This window comes from Callionymus lyra, chromosome 16 (assembly GCF_982586985.1).
Source record: "Callionymus lyra chromosome 16, fCalLyr1.hap1.1, whole genome shotgun sequence".
In the NCBI taxonomy this organism is placed as follows: Eukaryota; Metazoa; Chordata; class Actinopteri; order Syngnathiformes; family Callionymidae; genus Callionymus; species Callionymus lyra.
Window position 1 is genome coordinate 2,686,133 of NC_141833.1, and position 21,184 is coordinate 2,707,316.

At 41.6% G+C, this 21,184-nt stretch overlaps 1 protein-coding gene across 1 annotated transcript in view; it reads right to left on the reverse strand.

The window, feature by feature from the left end:
* chd7 (chromodomain helicase DNA binding protein 7) overlaps nt 1–21,184 on the reverse strand; it is a 51,525-nt gene that overhangs the window by 20,068 nt on the left and 10,273 nt on the right. Inside the window, exons 2-11 of the mRNA XM_087811609.1 lie at nt 13,437–14,940; nt 12,408–12,715; nt 7,984–8,459; nt 3,651–3,798; nt 3,043–3,162; nt 2,802–2,867; nt 2,056–2,120; nt 998–1,112; nt 740–823; nt 492–629 (exon numbers count right to left, since the gene is read on the reverse strand). Of these exons, the coding sequence (XP_087667735.1) occupies nt 492–629; nt 740–823; nt 998–1,112; nt 2,056–2,120; nt 2,802–2,867; nt 3,043–3,162; nt 3,651–3,798; nt 7,984–8,459; nt 12,408–12,715; nt 13,437–14,838 (2,922 nt within the window). The 5' untranslated portion in view covers nt 14,839–14,940. The remainder of the gene's footprint in view (nt 1–491; nt 630–739; nt 824–997; nt 1,113–2,055; nt 2,121–2,801; nt 2,868–3,042; nt 3,163–3,650; nt 3,799–7,983; nt 8,460–12,407; nt 12,716–13,436; nt 14,941–21,184) is intronic.

The window sequence follows — 21,184 nt, forward strand, 5'->3', positions numbered from 1 at the left end:
CAGCCTTCAGGTCTTTAACAGTTAATACTACCTTAAATATAAAGTTTTTTAACTAAAAATCATTCTGTGCGTTACAATACAGCATGTATAGGATCTTAAAAGATGAGCAAGGGAAGTGATGGGAAGACCACAGTCAGTGAACTGCTTCTGTTCAGCATTAAACACACTGTTAGCGGTTTGGCCTGGCCACAAGAGCAGGGCGTGTGTGCGTGCAAAGACCACAAGAACGTGGCCCTGTGGAGTGTAGTTAAGGGGGCTGTAAATCTGTTGAAGGAAGGAGCCGGCAGCAGTCCAATGCACACAAACATAAACACATGTGCACGCCGGGGTGGCTGGGGGACAGACGACCCCCTGTGGTTACACGTTACGAGGCTTTATCGAACTGTACTTTGCTGATTATCATTAGATTCATAATTTAAATTAATGTTCCATCATCTTTTCTGTATCAAGTTGTTACGTTCAAAATTTGGGTCGGGACTAACCCTACTTACAACTCTTGTAGTGTTAACTGTGCGTGCTGCGATGCGCTCGTATTCATCGATCTTGGACTGGTCAATGTCCGCCTTGAGTTCCCAGGTGGAGTCTTCGTAAGGCAGACTGCACCACTTCACCAAATACAAGGTCACCATCTGCACAGACGTAATGGAAAACAGAGATCATAAGAGTCAGTGACTGTGGAAAGATGAAGTCAGGAAGAGACTCAAACACAGCTAAACTTGACAAGAGAAGATCAAAGCACCTCTCCGGTTTCATCTAGGCTTTCAGAAATGTCCAGGACACGATCCACCTCTACGTAGTCTGGGTTAAAAGGCTCATCGTCCATCTAGAGAAAAAGCAAAAACAAATTTCAACTTTGAGCACAGGTAATATTTTGTAATTAATCCAATTTTCAGGGAGCAAAAAGAACCTTCGGAAGAGATTAATAAAGTACTATCGACTCATCTCAACAAACGTAACATGTAAATGAGGGAAAAATCAACAGAAAGAAAACACTAACCTCAGTAATAAAATTGTTGAGAAGTTGTTTGGCCTTGAACCTTTTAATTTTTTGGTGAATTCGCTTATCTTTCTCAAGCTCCTGCAGGTCTGCCCAGCGACAGTGAAGGTATGAACTGGAAGAAAGAAAGAAAAATCTGTGTTATAAGCTGCATTTTCCCTAAAAAGAAATCAGAGTGAATGCTCAAACGGACATGAGGCAAGAAGAAACGAGAGAACATGACAGTTTCATAGGATATGTAAATTACCTGACAAACCAGCAGTGTGTACACTTTAACCCGTCTGGCTTAAAATGCGAGACAAGCATGTCTTAAAGAGCCCCTACTATGAGACTATGATTTTAAACCTGCTTAGAGTTCATGGGGCCATACCACTAGGAAAGCAAGCAACTGAGCACATGCTCCGTGGTGAGACCCCTTACCTGACAGATAGCATTAAAAAGAAAGTAATATGTTGATTTAAGTGCGCCTTAAATAGATCTTGGACCTCTATTGTACTCATCAGTATGTGTCCGTTTGTACAAATATCTTTTAATTGAAATATTTACATTAGAAAATGTGATTAAGCACCACCATCAGATGAGGCAAAACTTTATAAAGTAATAACTTCAAATGGAACATTTTTATGATGAGGGACTTACTGCATCTTGGAGAGGAACATTTGACAAAATAAAAAGTATTCAGCATAAAAACTCATTATTGAACAGATGGCTGTCTGTAATAAAGAATCCCACGCAATTTCAAAAGATTCCAAACATTTTCATAAATAGCAGTAAATAAACGTCAGTCTTAAACTAGTATTATATTTGACAGTTACATTTTAAAAATAAGATAAATGTATGATTACAACAGTAACGGTTTGTGTATAAATCAATATGAAAGCATCATATCATACATTTATTTAAATATTGACCAGATTGAAAAACATTCAGTACACAGCAAATTTACTGATGACCTATAAATATTAAATACCTAAGAGGGAACTGTTTAAAATCAGTTCAGAACTTAACCCGACAACCTTATCTGAATACAGTGGGGAGTTTAGGTTGATAATACTCACAAGCCTTTGAACTTGACATAGAACTCTTCCACCTCCACCTCCACTTCCTCTTCTTCTGATTCCACCTGTTAGAAGGTAAATAAGATCTTTGTGAACAACCTTGACGGTGCTGGTGCTAGCTTTTCACAAACAGAAGGAAACCATACAAAATAAAAGTGGATCATAGGAAATGATAACAAAGCCGTTTTAAGTGATTCACAAAAAGGAACTGAAGAAATATGAGCTCTTTTGAGTGAAGATTTCTACTTCCATTCACTATTACTACTTTGACACACAAAAGCATGCACACACACACACTGCTACTACTGTAATGCCATGAATCATCAATCACACACACAGCCTGAGGAAATGCTAGCTTGGCGTCTGGCGTAGCTAGCGTTGTGGTTTTGGCTCGGTGCCAGGCCTGAGGTCAATGCACACGCACTCTCGCATGCGTGTGTGCACGTGGAGGCAGCTGGCAACAGAGAAAAGTTGGCTGCAGACTATTTGTGCGTGCATGTGTTGGCTACAGGAGGATCTTTCTTTAGAACAAGGGCTTCTAAAGCAGCATACACACACTTTGAGCTTTCACAGACACACAATAACATGCTTTTGTATTTGGTTGCAAAAATGAATACACCCAGGCAGACATGGATGCCATGTCATCTACTGAGGCAGCTGCCGAGTTGGCAATCAGATGACATAACCGTGTCTTGAAATAATGTGTAAATGTTTGTAATATATGAAACTTTGTGTTTGCATCTTACCTGTTTTTTTGTGTTGCGAACACCCATGATCTTTTCTACAACTGGCCCTTCAGCTTCTGCAAAGTCCTGGACAAAACAAAGACAAAATTGTATTGAAACATCTAAAAAAAGAAGCATGTTCTGTACAAATATAAATGGATTTTACATGACTTTATGGTTTTTCAATTTTGCGGTATTTGCAGTGTCATTATTTAAATTATAACATAAATATGAGAGAACTCATTTTCATCTCGTCCTATACCTGCTGCTGCGGCGACTTTGGTGTTGACGAGTCCGCTCCGCTCTCATCGTCGTCTGAGATTCTGAACTCGGGGTCCTCGGTGTACCTCTTCCTCTTCACCTGACGGCTGGAGCGACGCTTCTGTGAGATGGAGGGGGAGTGGGTGCACATTATTAACATGTCCAATTCTTTTTATTTCTAAAGCAGATCATCTCAAGATGCTAAAGGAAATGGAAACACAATCAAAGAAGGCAACACCTGAGGACAACATGAAAAAGGTTCAGTAATACATTTAAAAAAAGTATATAATTAACAAGTAGGTCAAATGAAGACCAATAATATGCATGAACTTTGGTCTAAAACCTTAGAGTGTCAAAATTTAAATACAATCATAACGTGGGTGTGTATCATGGAGGAAACTAAAAAAGGGGAAGCTATAGCTGACCAGTGTAATTATTTATATGTTTAAGTTGTAAGTGACATTGTTTGAAGAAAGAATTGCTGATGGGGCATCATATGAACTTGGAAGAGAAACCTGGCTGCTTGTTCTGTCAACAAGGCCAGTTTACAGCCCAAACATTAGACTCCTGCAGCACCATTTCAGTTCCGGACAAACACATTTTACATACCTGCAAGCCATCGTCGTCCTCCTCCTCAGGAGCCGATGGAGGTGGAGACTTCACTTCCACATCTTCACCAATGGGCAACTGTCTTTTCCTCTTGGAGTCCTTGTTTTTAGCAGCTGTAGCATCACCCTCAGAATCCTCCTTTTTGACACTGAAAGAGCATGACAGGAACTTCTTTAAAGTGTTTTTTCTAACATTAGTCAAGAAACTTTGAAGTTTCCGCGAAAGCAAAGACTTGAAGTGCATGTGTGTGAGAGTTCATGTGCATTCGTGTCAGTCCCAGGGCAGCCGCCATGTTTGATTTACCCATTTAGAAATCATTAGTGTGCCTGAGGCTCTGGAACACAGGGGGTTAATATGATGAAAGCCTGCAAGGCTGCAGAGGGAGCAAGATAGAGAGATACAAGCAGACAGACGGAGAGAGAGAGAAGTGGGGGAGGGGTTGAGAGGCCCCCACACTTCCTCTAATCTTTGGCTTGGAAAAAAAAAGAAAAAAAAGAGGTCCTGTGTGTGTGCATGTGTGTGTCTGTGTCTACATGTGTGTGTGCTTATGCAAGCTACAGAGGAAGTCAATAGGACATTCTTGGTCTCCCACACAGATCCTGATCAGTCTTGCTCCTTTATGACAACTAAAGCAAGGGAAACTATGGAATAATGTCATTTCGGTTTTATTAACAGATATTTGACTGCTCTAGAGTCACAGAGAAGGTGTATGGATGGAGTGAAAGAGGACATGAAGTTGGTTGGTGTGAGAGAGAGGGGGATACAGAGAACTGGGTTAGATGGAGGAGGTTGATTCTCTGTGGCGACCCCTGGAGCGAGCAGCTAAAAGGAAAGGCTCTAGAGTCAAGTTTTTCTGTACAATACTAGACCGGTCCAAATGAAGCATTCAAACTTTTGAGACATTTGTGCTTTACATACATTAGTTCAGAAGATGACAAAGAGTACCGAGGACAGAAATAAAGCAGTGGAACACAGACATGCTGACTAATACGTAAAGAAAAATAAGAAAGTAAATTTGAAGGATCTGGAGCAAAAAAAGTGTCCCGACGAGACTCGTGTATTTTAGTTTAAATAGACAACAGCAAATTTGAAGCAAAAGCTCTGACACTTTGGTTTGTTTGCGTCTAGTGTTGCTCCAACTTTGTGAGACGCATCACTGCTTCGCCTCCCACTTCCTGCAGTACAGTAGGTCTTCTCCTGCTCTGTGCATGTGTCGCTCTCCCTCACATCCATCCCTCCCTCCCTCCCTCACTGGTCCCTCCCTCCCTGCTCTCCCCCTCTCCGTCCCTAGGGCCCTTCTCCTTTCATCCTCACGCCAAGAGCAATCACCATCTCCCTGGTAACGGCTGGTCATGTGACCTGCACCTGTTCCTCTGGCTGGTCGCCACACGTTGGAGCCATCTGGCCACTCACACACACACACACACTTCTTGACTGCCGGCTCCCTTCTCTTCCTCTGCACTCCATTGACTTTCTTTCGTTCGTCTCGTCTTCTCTCCGTCCACACACACTCTCTAAATATAACTTAACTATGAAATGTTAATAGAATAATTAATTCACAATAACATACATCTCTATCCGTTTCTTTTCACTTTATCTGAAACCGTATAGAATCGATAGATCAAGACGAGTCAAGGCTGTCCTAAAGGTGATCATAAGTAAGGCTCTTCAGTGTTTTCGGAATAATGTCCCATATTATAACTCAGAATTGTGTTATAAACCATCGCACTTACAAGAGACCTGCTTCTCATTCGTTGTTACCAAAAGTTGTGTAAATATTATGTATGAAAATAATGTCTTTGCACAGCAGGGGGACCCATTTAAAATGAGTGTTATTGGTTCAACTTCAAAAGGCTTGTTTACACAAGGTAATAAAGTCTCTACAGTAGAGCACACTCATAACAACACACACTTTGTATCAAAAAAAATAAATGTTGCGCCACCCTTCCCTCATACTTCCTTGTTGCACAAGCATTGTTTGTTTGAATGACTCAACTTATTGTTTCGAAATGCAGAGACGACGTGTAAAGATAATCTCACTACCTTCTCAGACGAGACATACATTTTTTCCTTTACTTTTACAACACATCTCCTCGACTTGACTTGATGGTCCAGGTGCACAGAGCACTCAGCTGGCTTCTTCGGGCGTCATTTGCACTGTTGTGTAGCCACGGGCCTGGCATTCACACATGTTGGCCAGCTGTAGAGCGGTGTGTTGCTCTTTTTAGAAAGGGCAATAGACAGGAAGCAGAGGAGGAAGAAATGTGTGGCCACAGCGTATGGGACACCTGCTGCCATGATGAGTCATACTACTGAACACCCACTCGCCACAAGAACAAAACACATACAAAAAAAAAAAAACACCAGCTGTGTCCAGGGGGCATCATGTGCTCACATTCACTCATTCAGACGCGCGTGCGAGTGTGTACACACACACACACACACACACACACACACACACAAAAAGGTGTTTGAGTACACGTCCGACTTTGGTGTGTGTGCAGCAAACAAAATCGACCTCACAGGCGCACACACACCCCGGCAGAAGGGCGTGGCAGCTGAGCCAGGTTATTTATAGCGATGCTTCCTAAGAGAGAAAGCAGCAGCGAGGAGGAAGAGCGACAGCAAGGTCAAAGGAGAGAAGGACTGACGGGGCAAGTTAACCACCCAGATCCCTCCGTCGCAGCTATGACTGTGTGCCGACACGTCCAGAACTCGGTGACAGCGGTGATGAAATGGTCAGTCCAGGTTTGCACTGACGATAACAGAATTTTAACTGCAAATAAGTCGCTAACCTCAGTTCCTAGAGAGCAGAGTAGAGTTGTTGCACCTATAAAACTTGAGGAAAAAGGAGTGTTCCTCTGCAGAAAAATGCGTTTGCTGAAATAGTGCTGAATAAGAAGGTCAATGATATCGTTTTCATACAGTAATACAGTAATTTATACTGATACTAATGTATTATAGAAATGGTGATTAGTTTGAAGTATAGGACATTTTCCCTAGATTCAAACAGTCCATTTCAGTCGTCTTAATTTACTGATATACAAGTCAGATGAAAATGTGTTGCCCAAAATTAACTTTGGTAAAACAATCAAAGCAATGAAACAAGTCTTTATAATGTGGACACAACAAGGCAACAGGTTGGTTCAAGCACTAAACTTTAACTCCATAAATAAGGCATTGTTTTACAGAAGTTTATCCTGATCCAAAAACAGCTTGAATCAACACAACTCAACCCCAAACATCGTGCGTGTCAATGCTTAAGATATAAAAAATTGTAATTTCTCATTCAGAAAAAAAATCAATTGCACAACAGCAAATCATCTCACTTAACGTTTCTGTTTCTTCACTTTGAAGTTAACATATCCAAATTAAACAGTAGCTGACATGATACAAGTTTTTAGTCTTTTGCCAAAATTTGACATCAGAAGCTACACTCCACTGAACAAAAACGTATGTATCCAAACAGAGATGAAAATGGCATTACTTGTCCCTGGAAAGATGTAAATTATTCGAAAGACAAAATGTTACAAAGTAGTGACTGCTGAGGACCACCATTTTAGAGTAGCCATGAATAGCCAGCAGCCATTATTATGCTAAATTAACCTGCGAGCAACAGGGCGCCACTCAAGATGGAGGAGCTCCGACAACAGATAAGAGCCAGTTTACTAACACACACGCATACATATGGCCAGGACTCCACACCACCCCCACATTTCCCCTGCCTTCACACTGTCCTGTCGACAGAGTGGTCAACACAGCCTTCATTATCATTAGACAACACAATGACACAAAGAGTAACCCCTCCCCCATAATGCAAAAGAAAACACCCACAGAACCCCCCCCTACCCCTGGTCCCCAATCCAGTTGCTCTTGCAGTGGCTGCTGCATGCTCACAAACACACCTCCCCCAGTGCTGACCTCTGCATCAGCCCACCCTCTTCCTTGGGATAAAAAGGGGCCGAGAAAGCAAACGATGGGGAAGAGGGAGAAGAAAAAAAAATGGGGAAGAGAGAGAGAGAGGTGGGAGTTGCCCTCAATAAATTCCTGTTAGATCAAGTTTCTCCCCTGTACAATGAAATCGACTCCAGCACAAATATCTTTGCCCTCACTGGGGCCAGGTGACAGGAGAGTGCCGACTACTTTAAATTAAGGGAACCACCACTAGCATTAATAACAGATGTAAACATTCAACCCAGCTACATCTATCTATCTATCTATCTATCTATCTATCTATCTATCATTTAGCTGAAAGGTGGCCAGGTGAACAATGTGAATTTCAAGTGCCACCAAACTCAGCTTTTCGAACAGATCATTCAATATGGACTCTCACCTGGTCTTCTTAGGAGTCTTTGTCTTGGGTGTAGAAATCTTGACTTTCTTTTCCTTGGGCTCTTTGGGAGTCTTGGGGGTTTTGGGGGTCTTGGGTGCCTTCGGGGCCTTGGGCTCTTTGGGGTCCTTGCCCTCTGCCTTCTCCTTTGGTTTCTTTTTGCGCTTCTTCTTCTCCTCCGATGGCGGCGAACTTCCTTCCTTACTTCCTGTGCCCATGGACTGCTCGCCGACTTCACTTCCCGTTTCAGGAAACTCATATTTGTCCTCTTCCTGTGTTCCTCCCTTTATCGCTGTGCCCTTTTCCACGCCTTCACCGTCGGTGGCTGCTGCCTTCTTCTTTTTCTTCTTTTTTGGTTTGGTTTCCTGGTCGCTGCGCTGCTCTGAACTGCTGATGGGCTCGCTGGGGTTGCCGGCATCTACAGTCGGCCTGTCAGGAACCATCACTGAAGCGTCGCCTGATGAGTCCATGGGTGAATGCTGGAGGACACAGAGAGGATGTTAATTTTTGTGTGACCAGGTAGCATTAGAATCATAGAGTTTTGCAAAAACAAAAGTTTATTAGCAAATATTTAAAGTAAAGACACTTTAAAAGGAAAGATATCAAATTGTGTTTTAAACAAAATAAAACATTTATTAAATGTATTAAGCGTTTATTTTTAAGATCTGAAACTTTGTCCACGACAAAACCAACTTTCAAACTTTGAATCAGCTGCTAAAATTAAGGAATAAAATGAACCAACTACACTGAAAACACTGCATCAATATATGCATTTTTCGCCAAGGGGACAATCTGATGAATCTAGGTTAGTATTGGGGTTAAACCAGCCACAACACAACGTTCTGCTGATACTTTGTACACCTATCATGATTTATAAACCTACCAATGAGTTAGCATGATAAGGTGAGCCTTCCTCTCCATCCCGCTTTCTTTGACAGCAATGCAAACCTACTCTGCTGTGATTGGTTGAGGTGTACATCATGCACTTTTGCACTATAAAGCCAATATTTGTCACTACAGCTTCTAAAAAGTATACTGTCCATATCAAGTTTGGCCCCAAGTGAGCAGGTAAATCACCTTATAACGTTTTAATATTGGGAAATCACATTCAACAATCAAATGACCTATGACCATGGTTAATAAGTTGGTCACGATCAGAGAAATACTACACACCTGTAGACCTTGATCTTTGAAAACACTCCACTTTCTTACCACAGACCAAGTCTTTCTTGCCCCTTATCCCAATTCCCAAGTAAGGCTTCCATGACAGGAAACTGGTAACCAGCTGTTTGGAGCATTTCCAGCTGCCTCTCCTCCCTCTGCCTCTCTTCCATCGCCCCCCACCATTTCTTTCTACCTCTTTCTCTCTCCAGCTGCTCAGGGTCCCAGTAGCAGATGGGAAATCAGGCTTGATGACACGAATAAATTATCTCCATACTTCAAAAAGGCACAGTGAGGGAGTGTGCGCATATGTGTGTGCATCACTTCTGAGTAGGAGAGTTGCCTCGGTGTGTGGACGGGCACTCCAGTGTGTTAAAATGTGTCAACAAGGGGCGTACGAGCACACATCAGCAAGTTTATGTACGCACACCGAGTGCATATAATACACAATTTTAGTTATGCTGGTACAGGCATGGTGGGGGAAACTCCACGTGCATCTGGACAAGGGTAACGTACACACAACAAACTACTGCAAGGTCACACATCACACAACCTCAGCCTGGAGAAAACGACAGGGGGAGAAGAAGAGCAAGGAAGGAGAGAGAAAAGAGTGCCAGGAGATAAATCTGTCCTCCTGCCAAGCTTCTAGATAATCAATCACACAAATGACAATGTGGAAACACATTCTAAACTCATGCACGCAGACACACAGGGCTGCAGTAGTAGGCTGCTGCGCTGAGAAAATGACACTTTTCCCAAGGATGGAAATATTCTAAATCTTACCAATAACACAATTGAATAAGAAACGATCCATTGTGACGAGAACGCATCGCAGTGAAACAGGGCTAGGCCATCATGACAGTCGACCAGGGGTTGGAGGTCGGGAGGTGGGTTGAGTTTCAAATGGTGAGAGAGGTGTGCAAAAAGGCCCCTATCAGACAGACACCATTGGCACCTTGTCACATAGTCACCACAATGTGTTTTTCATCAATCACGTGACTTCATGTAGTTACACAAAACTGTGTCTCCATTGACCACATAACAGAAGACAAAAAAAAACAACCCTTCTACTTAACTTGTGACATATTAAAAATAACCTTGCTCCACTGTGAAATGTCAAAGTTCAGTTGAAATACGCAGAATATTTTAATAAGAAAGGCAGCAGAACTTAGACAATATCTAAAGGTTTCCATTTAAGTAAGTGCAATCCAAAACCTATTATACACTTGTGTATTTTATAATCACTTCATTACTAGTCAAGTTTTACAATCAAGTGCCGTCTATAAAAGAAAGAGCAAGCAAAGATTCTCACACCTGGTGAAAGAACGACTTAAAATAAAACGTTAATATTTTAATACCGTTTCACAGCTCACTCTTAAATCTACGCTTTGATGCATTAGGGGTAGCATCACTTCGAACTGAAAACAGTCGTAACAGTCATGTTGGTGACCCACACTAGAGCAACAAATCAATATGGCATAGGCCATTATTGATATTTCAACTTCTGACAAGTTGCGTGTATATTTGTGGCTTTTGGAGCCGAGTACAAGAATGTAGAACATTGCATTCATTTTAAAGTACATGCAAAATGCACATTGTACTTTGGTTTGAGTTTTCCAACATTTAAAAAAAAAAAAGTTATATTTTGTAGTTCCATACATTTTTTAATTAGATTTAAAAAAGGACAAATGGCTCTTAAAGTAGTATTCTACATTTAAACCGCACATACCAAGAATTAATAGCCTGAGATATGCTAACCTTTAAAACTACTGGCTTCCAATGCTGAAAATATACCATAAATGAAACTAGCTCGGAAGTAACTTTGGTTTTAAACAAACTGGAAAGTTGCAAAATTCAAACATTTTGTAATAGGAGTACTTTCCTAGAAGCTACACAAATACGGCGAGTGGATTGTCTAGCAGTTTGCTGACGGCATAACTCGATGGGGGATGGTTGAGACAGGCATGTTATACGTCAAGTGGAGCTGCACGCAACACTGTGTGTGTGTGTGAATGTGTGTGTGTGTGTAAGATATGGAATAAAGGTCGTGGCACAGCAGAGGCAGAGCTGTGACCTTGAGCTCTGACGGAGATGCACGTGTGCCTGGGTGTATCTGTCTGTGTGTAATAACCATGCTTAGTGAACAGATGGGGCTTAGACTACCAGACATACAGTCATCACGACTGACTGACCATCGTGTGTGTGTGTGTGTGTTTGCTTCCATCTAACAAGTGCATCATGAGGAACTGAAAGATCTCTTGCTGTGCAACAAACAACCCACTCCAAAAAACTCTGCAAGCCTAGACTATCCTCAGGCTCATCTGCCATCTTATTCACAACCACACTCAACTTTGCGTCTCAGTGTGCACAACTGGGGCCTATAGCCAAAAGCAGGGATGGCACATGCGGTGCGCCCGGGCGAAGAACTGGGCTCACCAGTCAACCTGGCATGTAGGTCAGGAGGGCTGGATAAATTAAGTGTGGCAGCTGAAATGTCAACCACGAAACGAGGGCGCTCAGACTTGAAGGTGGAGCGGGGTGGGGGGCAGGGCGGCTGGTGAGGAGTGTCAACAAGAAAGGAGGAGAAAAGGGGGACTAGATCTGTGTGTGACCACAAGGCTACTATTGTAAGTGAATGGGTCAGTGGAGAATGAGGGCTTTGAGCAACAAAATAAGCTAATGGAAGCCAGGGGCACGTGAGAGCAACAGCAGACAAAGGGTTGTGGAAAGATGTTTCCCAACCATCTTCCCCTCAACTTTCCTTCAAGATACCAACCATCTCAGCAGTTTTTATGCTTCCCATTCCCCGATCTTTCCAGGAAGTTCCCCTCAAATTGACGTGTCGCTGCCTCTGTCGAACCACCTCTAGGAAAAATCAGTCTGCACAGCAACAGAGCCATGACACCTAATGGAAAAGGCAAACAGACAGGGAGACAGGCAAAGTGACAGCGGAAGGAGAGGAGACTGGAAGGGGGAGGACAGGAAGGGAGGTTTCCTCTGAAGAGGAGGGGTAGATGTGGGAGCTCAGGGGAGGAGAGATTATACTGGTGGCGCCTCGGTGTGTGCTCTCCTTAGTTTGGATGTGTATTGCACACATGTCTCAGGAAGCAAACAGCTGCAAAAAATACGCACACACAAATCTATGCCTGATGTACTGCTGCGTTCTCAAATGTCAGGAGCACACAGATGCTGTGCACATACTCTCCAAACCCACCCTTGTGCAGAATAAGTATTCACAGGAAGTTATCATTAAAAATGTGTCTTACCGGTACATGAGGCACTTTTTGTGGCGTGACAGGAGGGGACGAGAGAGGTTGAGGGGCCATGGCTCCTGGAGGCCAAGCTTGAGCGCCTTGGTTAGGATGCGGAGGAGTGCTCTGGAGGTGGTGGCCCAGGAGAGCGTGATTAGCATTCGGGCTGGGTGTGACAAGGCTCTGGTTGGGGGTCAGCGCTGCCTGTGGACCCTGGAAACCCATGGTGGTAGACTGTAGGGGCTGCCCATTCCTTGACGCCTGTTGCTGGTTCTGAAGCAGATGCTGCTCTCCACCTTTGTTTACTGGAGCTTCGTGAGGCCCTGGACACAGGAGAGGAGAGTTGATCAATACTACTGCCCGTTTATTCAATGTTCACTAGTAAACCAAAGTATATAAATACATTTCAAATAAAGTTATATAAATATCTCTCTTAGCCAAAATAAAAAGATTAAATGTTTCTCCAAATTCTGATTTTTTTTTTCCTTCCTGTAGAGTGGACAAAAAAAGACTTGTTGGAATAAAAAGGTGTGTCTTCTAGATAATCACATAACCAGGCAAGCATCTCATTGAAGACAACCCTAAAGGAAATAATGCATTTAATGAAAGTCTCTGCATGCAAACAACTTTGAGAACAGGGAGTTTCCTTTGGTGTTGTAACATTCTAGTGATGGGCGATATGACAATATACAGTATGCTGTAGGGAAGATAGAAAAATGTATATTGCGTCAATCCTCTTCAATCGATCGTATGGCCATTTTATAAATTCAAGCCAATTTTCCCAGGGTAGACAATAACGTTCTCACAAGAACTGACACTTTGGTAGCAATTCAGTAAAACACAAGAAATGTCTTTCCTGGATGAGTATTTTGAACCAAAAAATTACACATCCAGTATTTGGCTGGATGAGTTAAATTCATCATTACACACTTAATAGTTGCCAACCCTAACCCAACTTGTTACTGTAATGGAATTTCTGACCCAATATATGGAAATACAACTGAATAATTGAGAAATGAACGTCAGTATAAGTAAGGTGCTTACCTTGCTGTGGTGGGAAAGGTGGCCTGTTAAGCCCCATTTGTTGGGCACGCTGTGGGCCCATGCCTACATACATTTGCCCACCATTTGGGGGCATGTTGTGTTGCTGGTGTGGGGCTGACAGAGGGGCTTGAGGGGGTCTCTGAGGGTGGACAATAGCATTAGGTGCATATCCAGCCCCATCTGTGGGACTAGCTAGTCCAGCGCTTGGGGGATGGACCTGTTGTGGGGGAGGGGTTGGGGTTCCCAAAACTCGCATAGGGGACAGAGAAGGGGTAGAGGGGTAGGATCCCTGAGCTGGGGGAACAAGGTGAGTTTGTGGTGGATTCTGGGACGGGGGCAAATTCTGAGGGTGACCAAGGGAATGCATTGGCTGTCCTTGTTGCCCAGCTGGTTGTTGGTGCAATGCCGTTGAATGGGGTTGATGCGGTGGTCCTGGGGGGTATCTTTGCCCTGGAGCTGGACCAGATGTTTGATTAAACCTCTGGTTTAACTGCCCTGATCCCATAGATGGGCTGGTGCTAGCAGCAACAGTAGTGTTGGAATTCGGTCCAATTCCTGAACCCATTGCTCCATATTGGGCCTGATATCCAGGGTACTGCGCAGCTGCAAAACCGGTTATACCCTGTTGGTGTGGAAGAGGATGAGGGGGCTGCCGCGAAGGGGAGTGTGGGTATCTAGGTGTGTGGCCCATATTAGGGTAGCCCTGGGTTTGAGGCTGTGGATGTCTAATCTGTCCAGGGCCCATTCCAACATGTCCCATATAATGAGATGGATCCTGAGCAGGGGGGTGGGTCATGTTTTGTGGAGGGTAGTGTTGGTTTCTGTGTGCTGCATTGGATGAAGGTGTTCCTTGCATTCCGCTGTAGTTTCCTTGAGACATCTGGTAGGCGCCCATCTGGTTGGGAGCACCACTAGTTTGGGTTGGAGCTGGCGGGTAAGCTGACCTTTGCTGCTGCTGCCCCCAAACACTACTACCACCTCCACCAGTGTCACCCGTGTAACCATGGTGGGTACTGCTCGAGTTAGCTGGGTTATTATGGTAGTGAGTGGCCATACCATTCATAGAATTGTTAACAACCGGTGGGCCCTGGCTTGGACCATTTTGGGTTAACATCCGTCCACCAGGAGCACCGGGTTGATCATATCCTGCATAAGGACCATGCTCATACATTTGACCCAATTTAGGCTGGGCTGGCCCAGGTCCAGCACCATGAAGCATACCTTGGTGGTATACTCTGTTCCCCTGATGTTCATGGTTGAGTGTAGCACTTGTCTGCTGGGCGAGGGAGTTTGACTGATTCGGTGCAGGCTGCTGAGGATAACAGTCTCCTAAACCATCCAATCCATCCGAGAACAAGCCTGTATCGTCCCCGAATAGGCTCAACATCCCTGGGTCTGCCATGGCTGGCCCACAGATGGAGGGATGCGGGTGGTGCAGTGGGGAGCTAATTAGCTAGCTACAGACCTGATGCCTGCTACTCCATGGTCATCATTTCTAGAGGTTCTATATGAGAGAAAACAAAAAGGGAGAGAAAAAAAAAGAGTCAAATTAGCACATGTAAAAAATTCATTAGAAAATAGATTTAAAAGCAGCATAAACTTATGAAACATCTGAAGCTTTGGTGTTATAAATATGAATTAAATAATGTAATGCACTTTTTTCTATCCTAAAACAATATAGCAAAGAACATTTACCCTATTACCTGACAATTTCAGAATAACCTAAATAACGAGATTTATAGCAATGCCGTTGGAATGACATGAATGGTGAGCAGTCGATGTTGCTAAATAGCATTTGTTGGTCGTTAACAGGATAAAGTTAATGAGCAAGAAAAGAATAATTGTGAAGTCAAAGCACAGAGAAGGAGTAAAGTACAGCGACAAAGTAAGAAAGTAAGTATTATTTGTAAAGCGCCTTTCTCAGACCATGGTCACAAGGCCCTTTAACAACAAAACAATACACAGGTAAAATACGTGCTTTAAAAGACCAGGATAACAAGGAGCCAAACAGAGCAGTCAATAGAAAATTAAGAAAAGGCCTGCACAAATCAATGAAAGATGTTTCTAAGTCGGTAGACTCCATCAAACGCAAAGGGCGAGAAAGATCATTCCAAAGTTTAGGAGGAAGAATCTCTCTCCTCTGGTCCGGAAGCGTGTTGGCGGAACCATCAGATTCTGATCCACAGACCTAAGAACCCGAGCTTGGGTGTAAGGCTGGATCAGATCACTGATGTAAGGAGGAGCCTGACCATAAATAGCTGTGAAAGTATATAGTATATAGGGATAGCAATGCTTATAAAACTTGAGGCGAGACACCTCCTTCTTGTATAGACAAAAGCATAAGAGTGGAAAAAGAAAAAAGACCAAAGGGGAAAGATGGGCATTGAAATGGTCTACAACTACTATTTAACCAGACCGTTGGAGTGACAAATGCTTAGTCGGCTCATTATTGTCCCGTTTGATTTTTCCCAATAACAATAAATTACCTTTGAGGACAAGTCATGTTGTGAATGTATGCATAAAGGGTTGCTTGAATTATGAGATGAACACCTAGTTGTAAGCATCAGAGGCTACAAAGGGACCATTTGGTTTGCATTGTTTCTAGGCAATACATTTGCTTATTTAATGACGCCAACATTGTGTTTCAGAAGCATGAATGGCCAAGCTACAAACATGCAGGAGTGATTGTCGGCCCACCTGTATCAGACAACATTTCTCTGTGAAAACACTAATCTTGAATGCATTTTTACAGCAAACAATACCATTTTATCCAGTAATTCACAGGTAGAATTGGCTAACAGACAGTCTTATTCAGAGTTCAGTTTATCATAATGTCTTTTTTCTATCCATCACCCCTCCCCTGCCATTCAAAAAGTCAATCATAAAGGGAGGACTTTTCCAGTCACCCACATATAACTAATTCAAGGAAGACATTGACGTATGCACAGTGTGTTGCCGCTAATACAGAAAAACAACAACCCACATACATGGAATGATGTGAAATGTGCAGAGATGACCACCGACGCGATGACCAAGAATGGCTTGTCCTCACAATTTATTTGTTATGAGAGAAGATCTGGGGAAATCCAACCAAAATCCCGTCAGACACAGGATCATGGGATCGGAGCTGCGATTCTTCAGAGTAGAACTATTGGCTGTAAATTACCTCAGACAATGGCAATCGCTTATGGTTGGATGGTCACACCAAACAGTATAACTTGAAATCAAAACTTCCATTAGCTTTTATCTTCACTTAACATTACAATTGCATTCAAATAATAGTTTTAGAAAAGTTATACATTTTCTTTATCCGTAAATTGTCAGGTATTTGGAAGGTCATGCTGATATTTATCTTTCCAAAATAATTTTCCCCCAGACAGGAGGCATAGCATAAAAAAAAATTCATTGGAAGGTTTGCTTAAAATTTCAAAATGTACTTATTTTCTACCCACTCTCATGTTCACCAAGCGTTTGATTATTTTCAGAGTAATCCGTTCCTTTTTAGAGTTACAGGTAAAATGTTCCATGTCCATTTTAAGCTTCTAGTCTAGCTGCTAGACCAACATCCCACTTTTAACTTCTCATCCCAGAAGCTTCTTCAGTTGGAAGAACGGATGAGAGGTGAAACATCTTCCTGGAGCTCTGAACAGACAAGCACCATGGAGGGATTTGGATTTTTTTATGAGGGTCTTTTTTTTTTATTAACTCTAAAAAGGAACAGATTACTCTGAAAATAATCCAAACACTTAGTCGACATAAGGGTGAGTAGAAAATGAGTTAAATTTAGTTTTGGGTAAAGTATCACTTCAATGGACTAAGTGAACACACAGGTTGCCCCCTAGAGGTAGTTGTTCAGACTGTGGCTCAGAAATAGGGAAAGGTATCGAACATCGATTCCTTTGTAGCACCGACCAAAATGCTTCTGTAGTATTGAACATGCCGCATTTGTGGGTGCCAAGTTTCAGTTCTGTGTGATAAAAACATGATAATGTGTGAACATAGAAATTGTTTTGGTTTTCTTTCTTAAAAGACAGCAACTGGTTGTGAAAATAGCAAAATAGAAAAATAAAGCGGATTTGTGCTATGTGTAATGAGATTTTTTGTTGTTGTAAGAATTGCTCTGATGAAATTGGTATTAAAAATAGTGTACAGGTATTGTTATTTCACTATATAGAACAGGATCTGAGATTGTTAAGTAAAATCTTAGACCAGTGATTTATCACCACATACCCGTTATGGCTTTGAAATTAATCTAGAAAGGTGTTAAAATTTTAATATTGTTCATTATTAATTTCCACAAGACCAGCAGGAACATATCTGCACTTCAGAATTGTGAGTGACTTAGCCAAAATAAATTGTCAATTACACGACAACATCTTATAGCAACAAATAAAATATAAAATTAACTCTTGTTATAACCACCATCTCTGACCAGTTCTATTAAAAGGATTAAGCACCCTTAATAAGGACCGTACCAAGAAAACAATTACTCGCCAACTGAAGCTTAAATAACCAAAATAAATTAGTTTCAAATGATTCATTTGTAGTCTTGATACTTTAAACAACTAAAAAATCCCTCCAGAATCTGACATCCCCCCCCAGTCATAAGCCCCATCATGACTGATTTATGATGGAAAACACCCTTTTTGATGTGCATCCGACGGCTCTTCGATTGCGGCGTGTATCAAGTGCTGGAATATACAAGTAATGGCAAAAAGTACAAAGGACACCAGACAACTGAAGTGTCTGTTCCAAGGATGCACCGATCAGGTCTTTCAGCGTCTCTGCTGCAGTGTCACGCCACAAGATGAACCACTAAATGAACTAGAGGAGCTTCACACTGAAGAATAGGATAGCACCGATCCGATAGTAGGATTGGGTATCGGTCCGATCAAGCCTCTCTATGTTGGATTCGGGTATCGTGAAAAGGATCCAATCCACGCAGTTAAATAACTATATTTGCGCTGATGTCACGCACCGGCGCCTGTCAAGCAGCGACCTGCTTTTTGGGCGAGAAATCGCGTTTCAAGTTTAAGATCACTAACTTTTTTAAGCATTTAAAGACGCATTGCGCTAAAGAATATGAGCAGATTGAAACAAGAAAGACGAAACTAAAGGAAGCAGTTAACTTTGCTGTACAATAGAGACAAGAGAAACTTCCCAGTCCACTGCATGAAAGTTAACAATAAAAAAACTGCCTCAATCCAATAAATAGTGAGTGTTGTCAGCTTTTATCCAACCATTATTGAACACAAACTTCAGGACGATAAATAATGAAAAAATAACAAACATTTAATACGTTAAGTCATAACACCGTTAAACACTTTAGTAATCCATTTTTAAATCTTGTTGATCACAGATAAATGAGGATTGAAGTTGGAGGACCGCAACAGAAAACTCTTATCATTGAATAACTTCCATCACCACGTAGTACCTGTCAATACTAAAGTAATTACTGAGTGTTTCTTGTATTAAAATCGTGTTTAAAACAATGATAATGAACGAAAGTTACACACACATAACCATAATAAAATTTGTTCTGCAATTTAGAAATCATTTCTGCAAATACCAAAACCTCCATTGAACACCCTTTTCAACCAGGTTATGCTTACATTTACATCATAAATAGCTTTCTAACCTATTACATTACCGTAACCCTTTACTATCTTACTCTACTTTTAATTTAAGTGTTCACAGATCTTTCCCCGATACCTTGTGTTACAAGGCCTATTTGTATATCAACCAATTTATAAATGTACTAGTCATAACACCTACACATCATCCTTTCAGACAACATGCTTATAATGGTATCACAACAATAAAAACATAACTACCTTATCCTGCAGGGAAAGAAACATGTATTTTCATGTTACAGCTTGAACAAAAATGGAAACTACGTATACAGTAATACATATACAACTAAAACACTAGTGCTAGGGCTGAACAACTATTGAAAATAATCTTCGATTATTTTTCTATATATTGCTTAATAATTAAGGTTACATCAAAATGTATGTTTTGGAGGGTTTCTGATGTTTATTTTTACACGCTAAAAGAATCATGATTGTAGTCAAAAAAACAAAAACATGTCTAGACTATGTATGCACCAATCCGACTTTTATGGTCCCAACACCAATACGATACCAGTGTCAAAATGTAAACTTCTCTCTGGTCATTCTTTGAATAAAAAGCAACAACGATTAAATATGTTTACCAGTTATACGAGAACAAAGATAATACAGTTAAACTTTGTTTGCCTGTGAAATAATATACTATAAACAAAACAGGAATGTATTGCACATAACAATGCACGTGCCAAGCCTTAAGTTAAAGATCAGAACAAAATATAACACTTTCTGTAGAATAAAAAGGTCTGTCTATCTCTCGTATCTGCAGAATAGCCGAAAAAACTGCCTTGTTGGTTATTCTTGTTTTTTTTAGAACTGCTCATATTTTTTGCTGTGACGCTACTTTTAGATGCTCAAGTAAAATATCGAAACACATCCACACTACTCAGACGATGCGGTGAGCAGCCACTGCTGGACAGGCATCGGCACATGATGTCAGTGCAAATGGAGTTCTATTGCTCATATTGGCTCAGCGGATCAACCATACCCGAACCAATTTTGAAGGACTGGATTGGACTGATACCAAGATTGGACTGGTGCAGCTCAAGTTTGGACCAAAATGCAGTCTTAAGATTTGGATAATATTTGAGTGTTCTCATCAACCATGAGTGTTTTGGTATTCTTGAATCCTGTTAAAATGGCCGAAAGTGGCCTTAGTCTACTTGAGGAGTAATCCATTTTTTAGTTCGCCCATTTAAAAAGCCTTCAATACAGTTTGAATGCTTGACACACAAAATTCCAAAAATGATGTAAGCGGTCTAGTGCCTGTATAAATAACCAAACAGAGAAGTTGCTCAACTTCATAGGTTAAAGTTTCATAAATATATGTCAAAGGGGTTTCTAATAAATAATTGTGTTGCTCATGGAAATCTGATGTACACAATAAGTAGCCCATTTAAAAGTGTTAATTTCATAACCAAAAAGCAGTGAACAGTCCAGAGTCCTTTAAGACACTAGCAAGAAAGACCGCAACTTCTTTCATCTTTATCGTATGACATAAAACTGGTCCTGCCCACACCTTCAGAGAATGTAAATTACTGCTATATCACAGCAGCTTCTGCACTTACTATTGCAGTGTCTTTAACTTATTTGTCGTTAAAGTGAGAAGTAGACGCATGTGGTGCTTGATTTCTTTACAACTAGCTTCTTTAAAGACATTTTCCTGTCAACTGTATAATTTCAAAATAACTATGATGGGGACATTGCGAACCTAAAAGGGTAGTTGTCCAAGCATAAGTAGGCTTTGGGGGTGTGTAAGAGAAGGAACAAAGGTGTCACCTCCCACAACACATCAATACTTAAAATAAAGACTCTTACTAAACCCCAGACACCAAGATTGTCAAGTTTTCACTGTTGTGGTCAAATTCCTGTGACACATCACCAATGCAGATTAACTCCTTCACAATCTTCACAGCATGAGGACAAGGCTGTCACAGAAGTAGGAATTAGGTGAATGGTCAGTATGCCAACAAATCTCATTAAAGGCTGATTCGTTTAGCCCTAGTGAGAACATGGGTATAAACACAGACTTCACCTGTTTGAACTTTTGAGGACCTTTCAGTGGCGGTCATTCCAAAAACATGTCAAGAAAAGTCCTCAGGAAACGATGACGTGGCGATA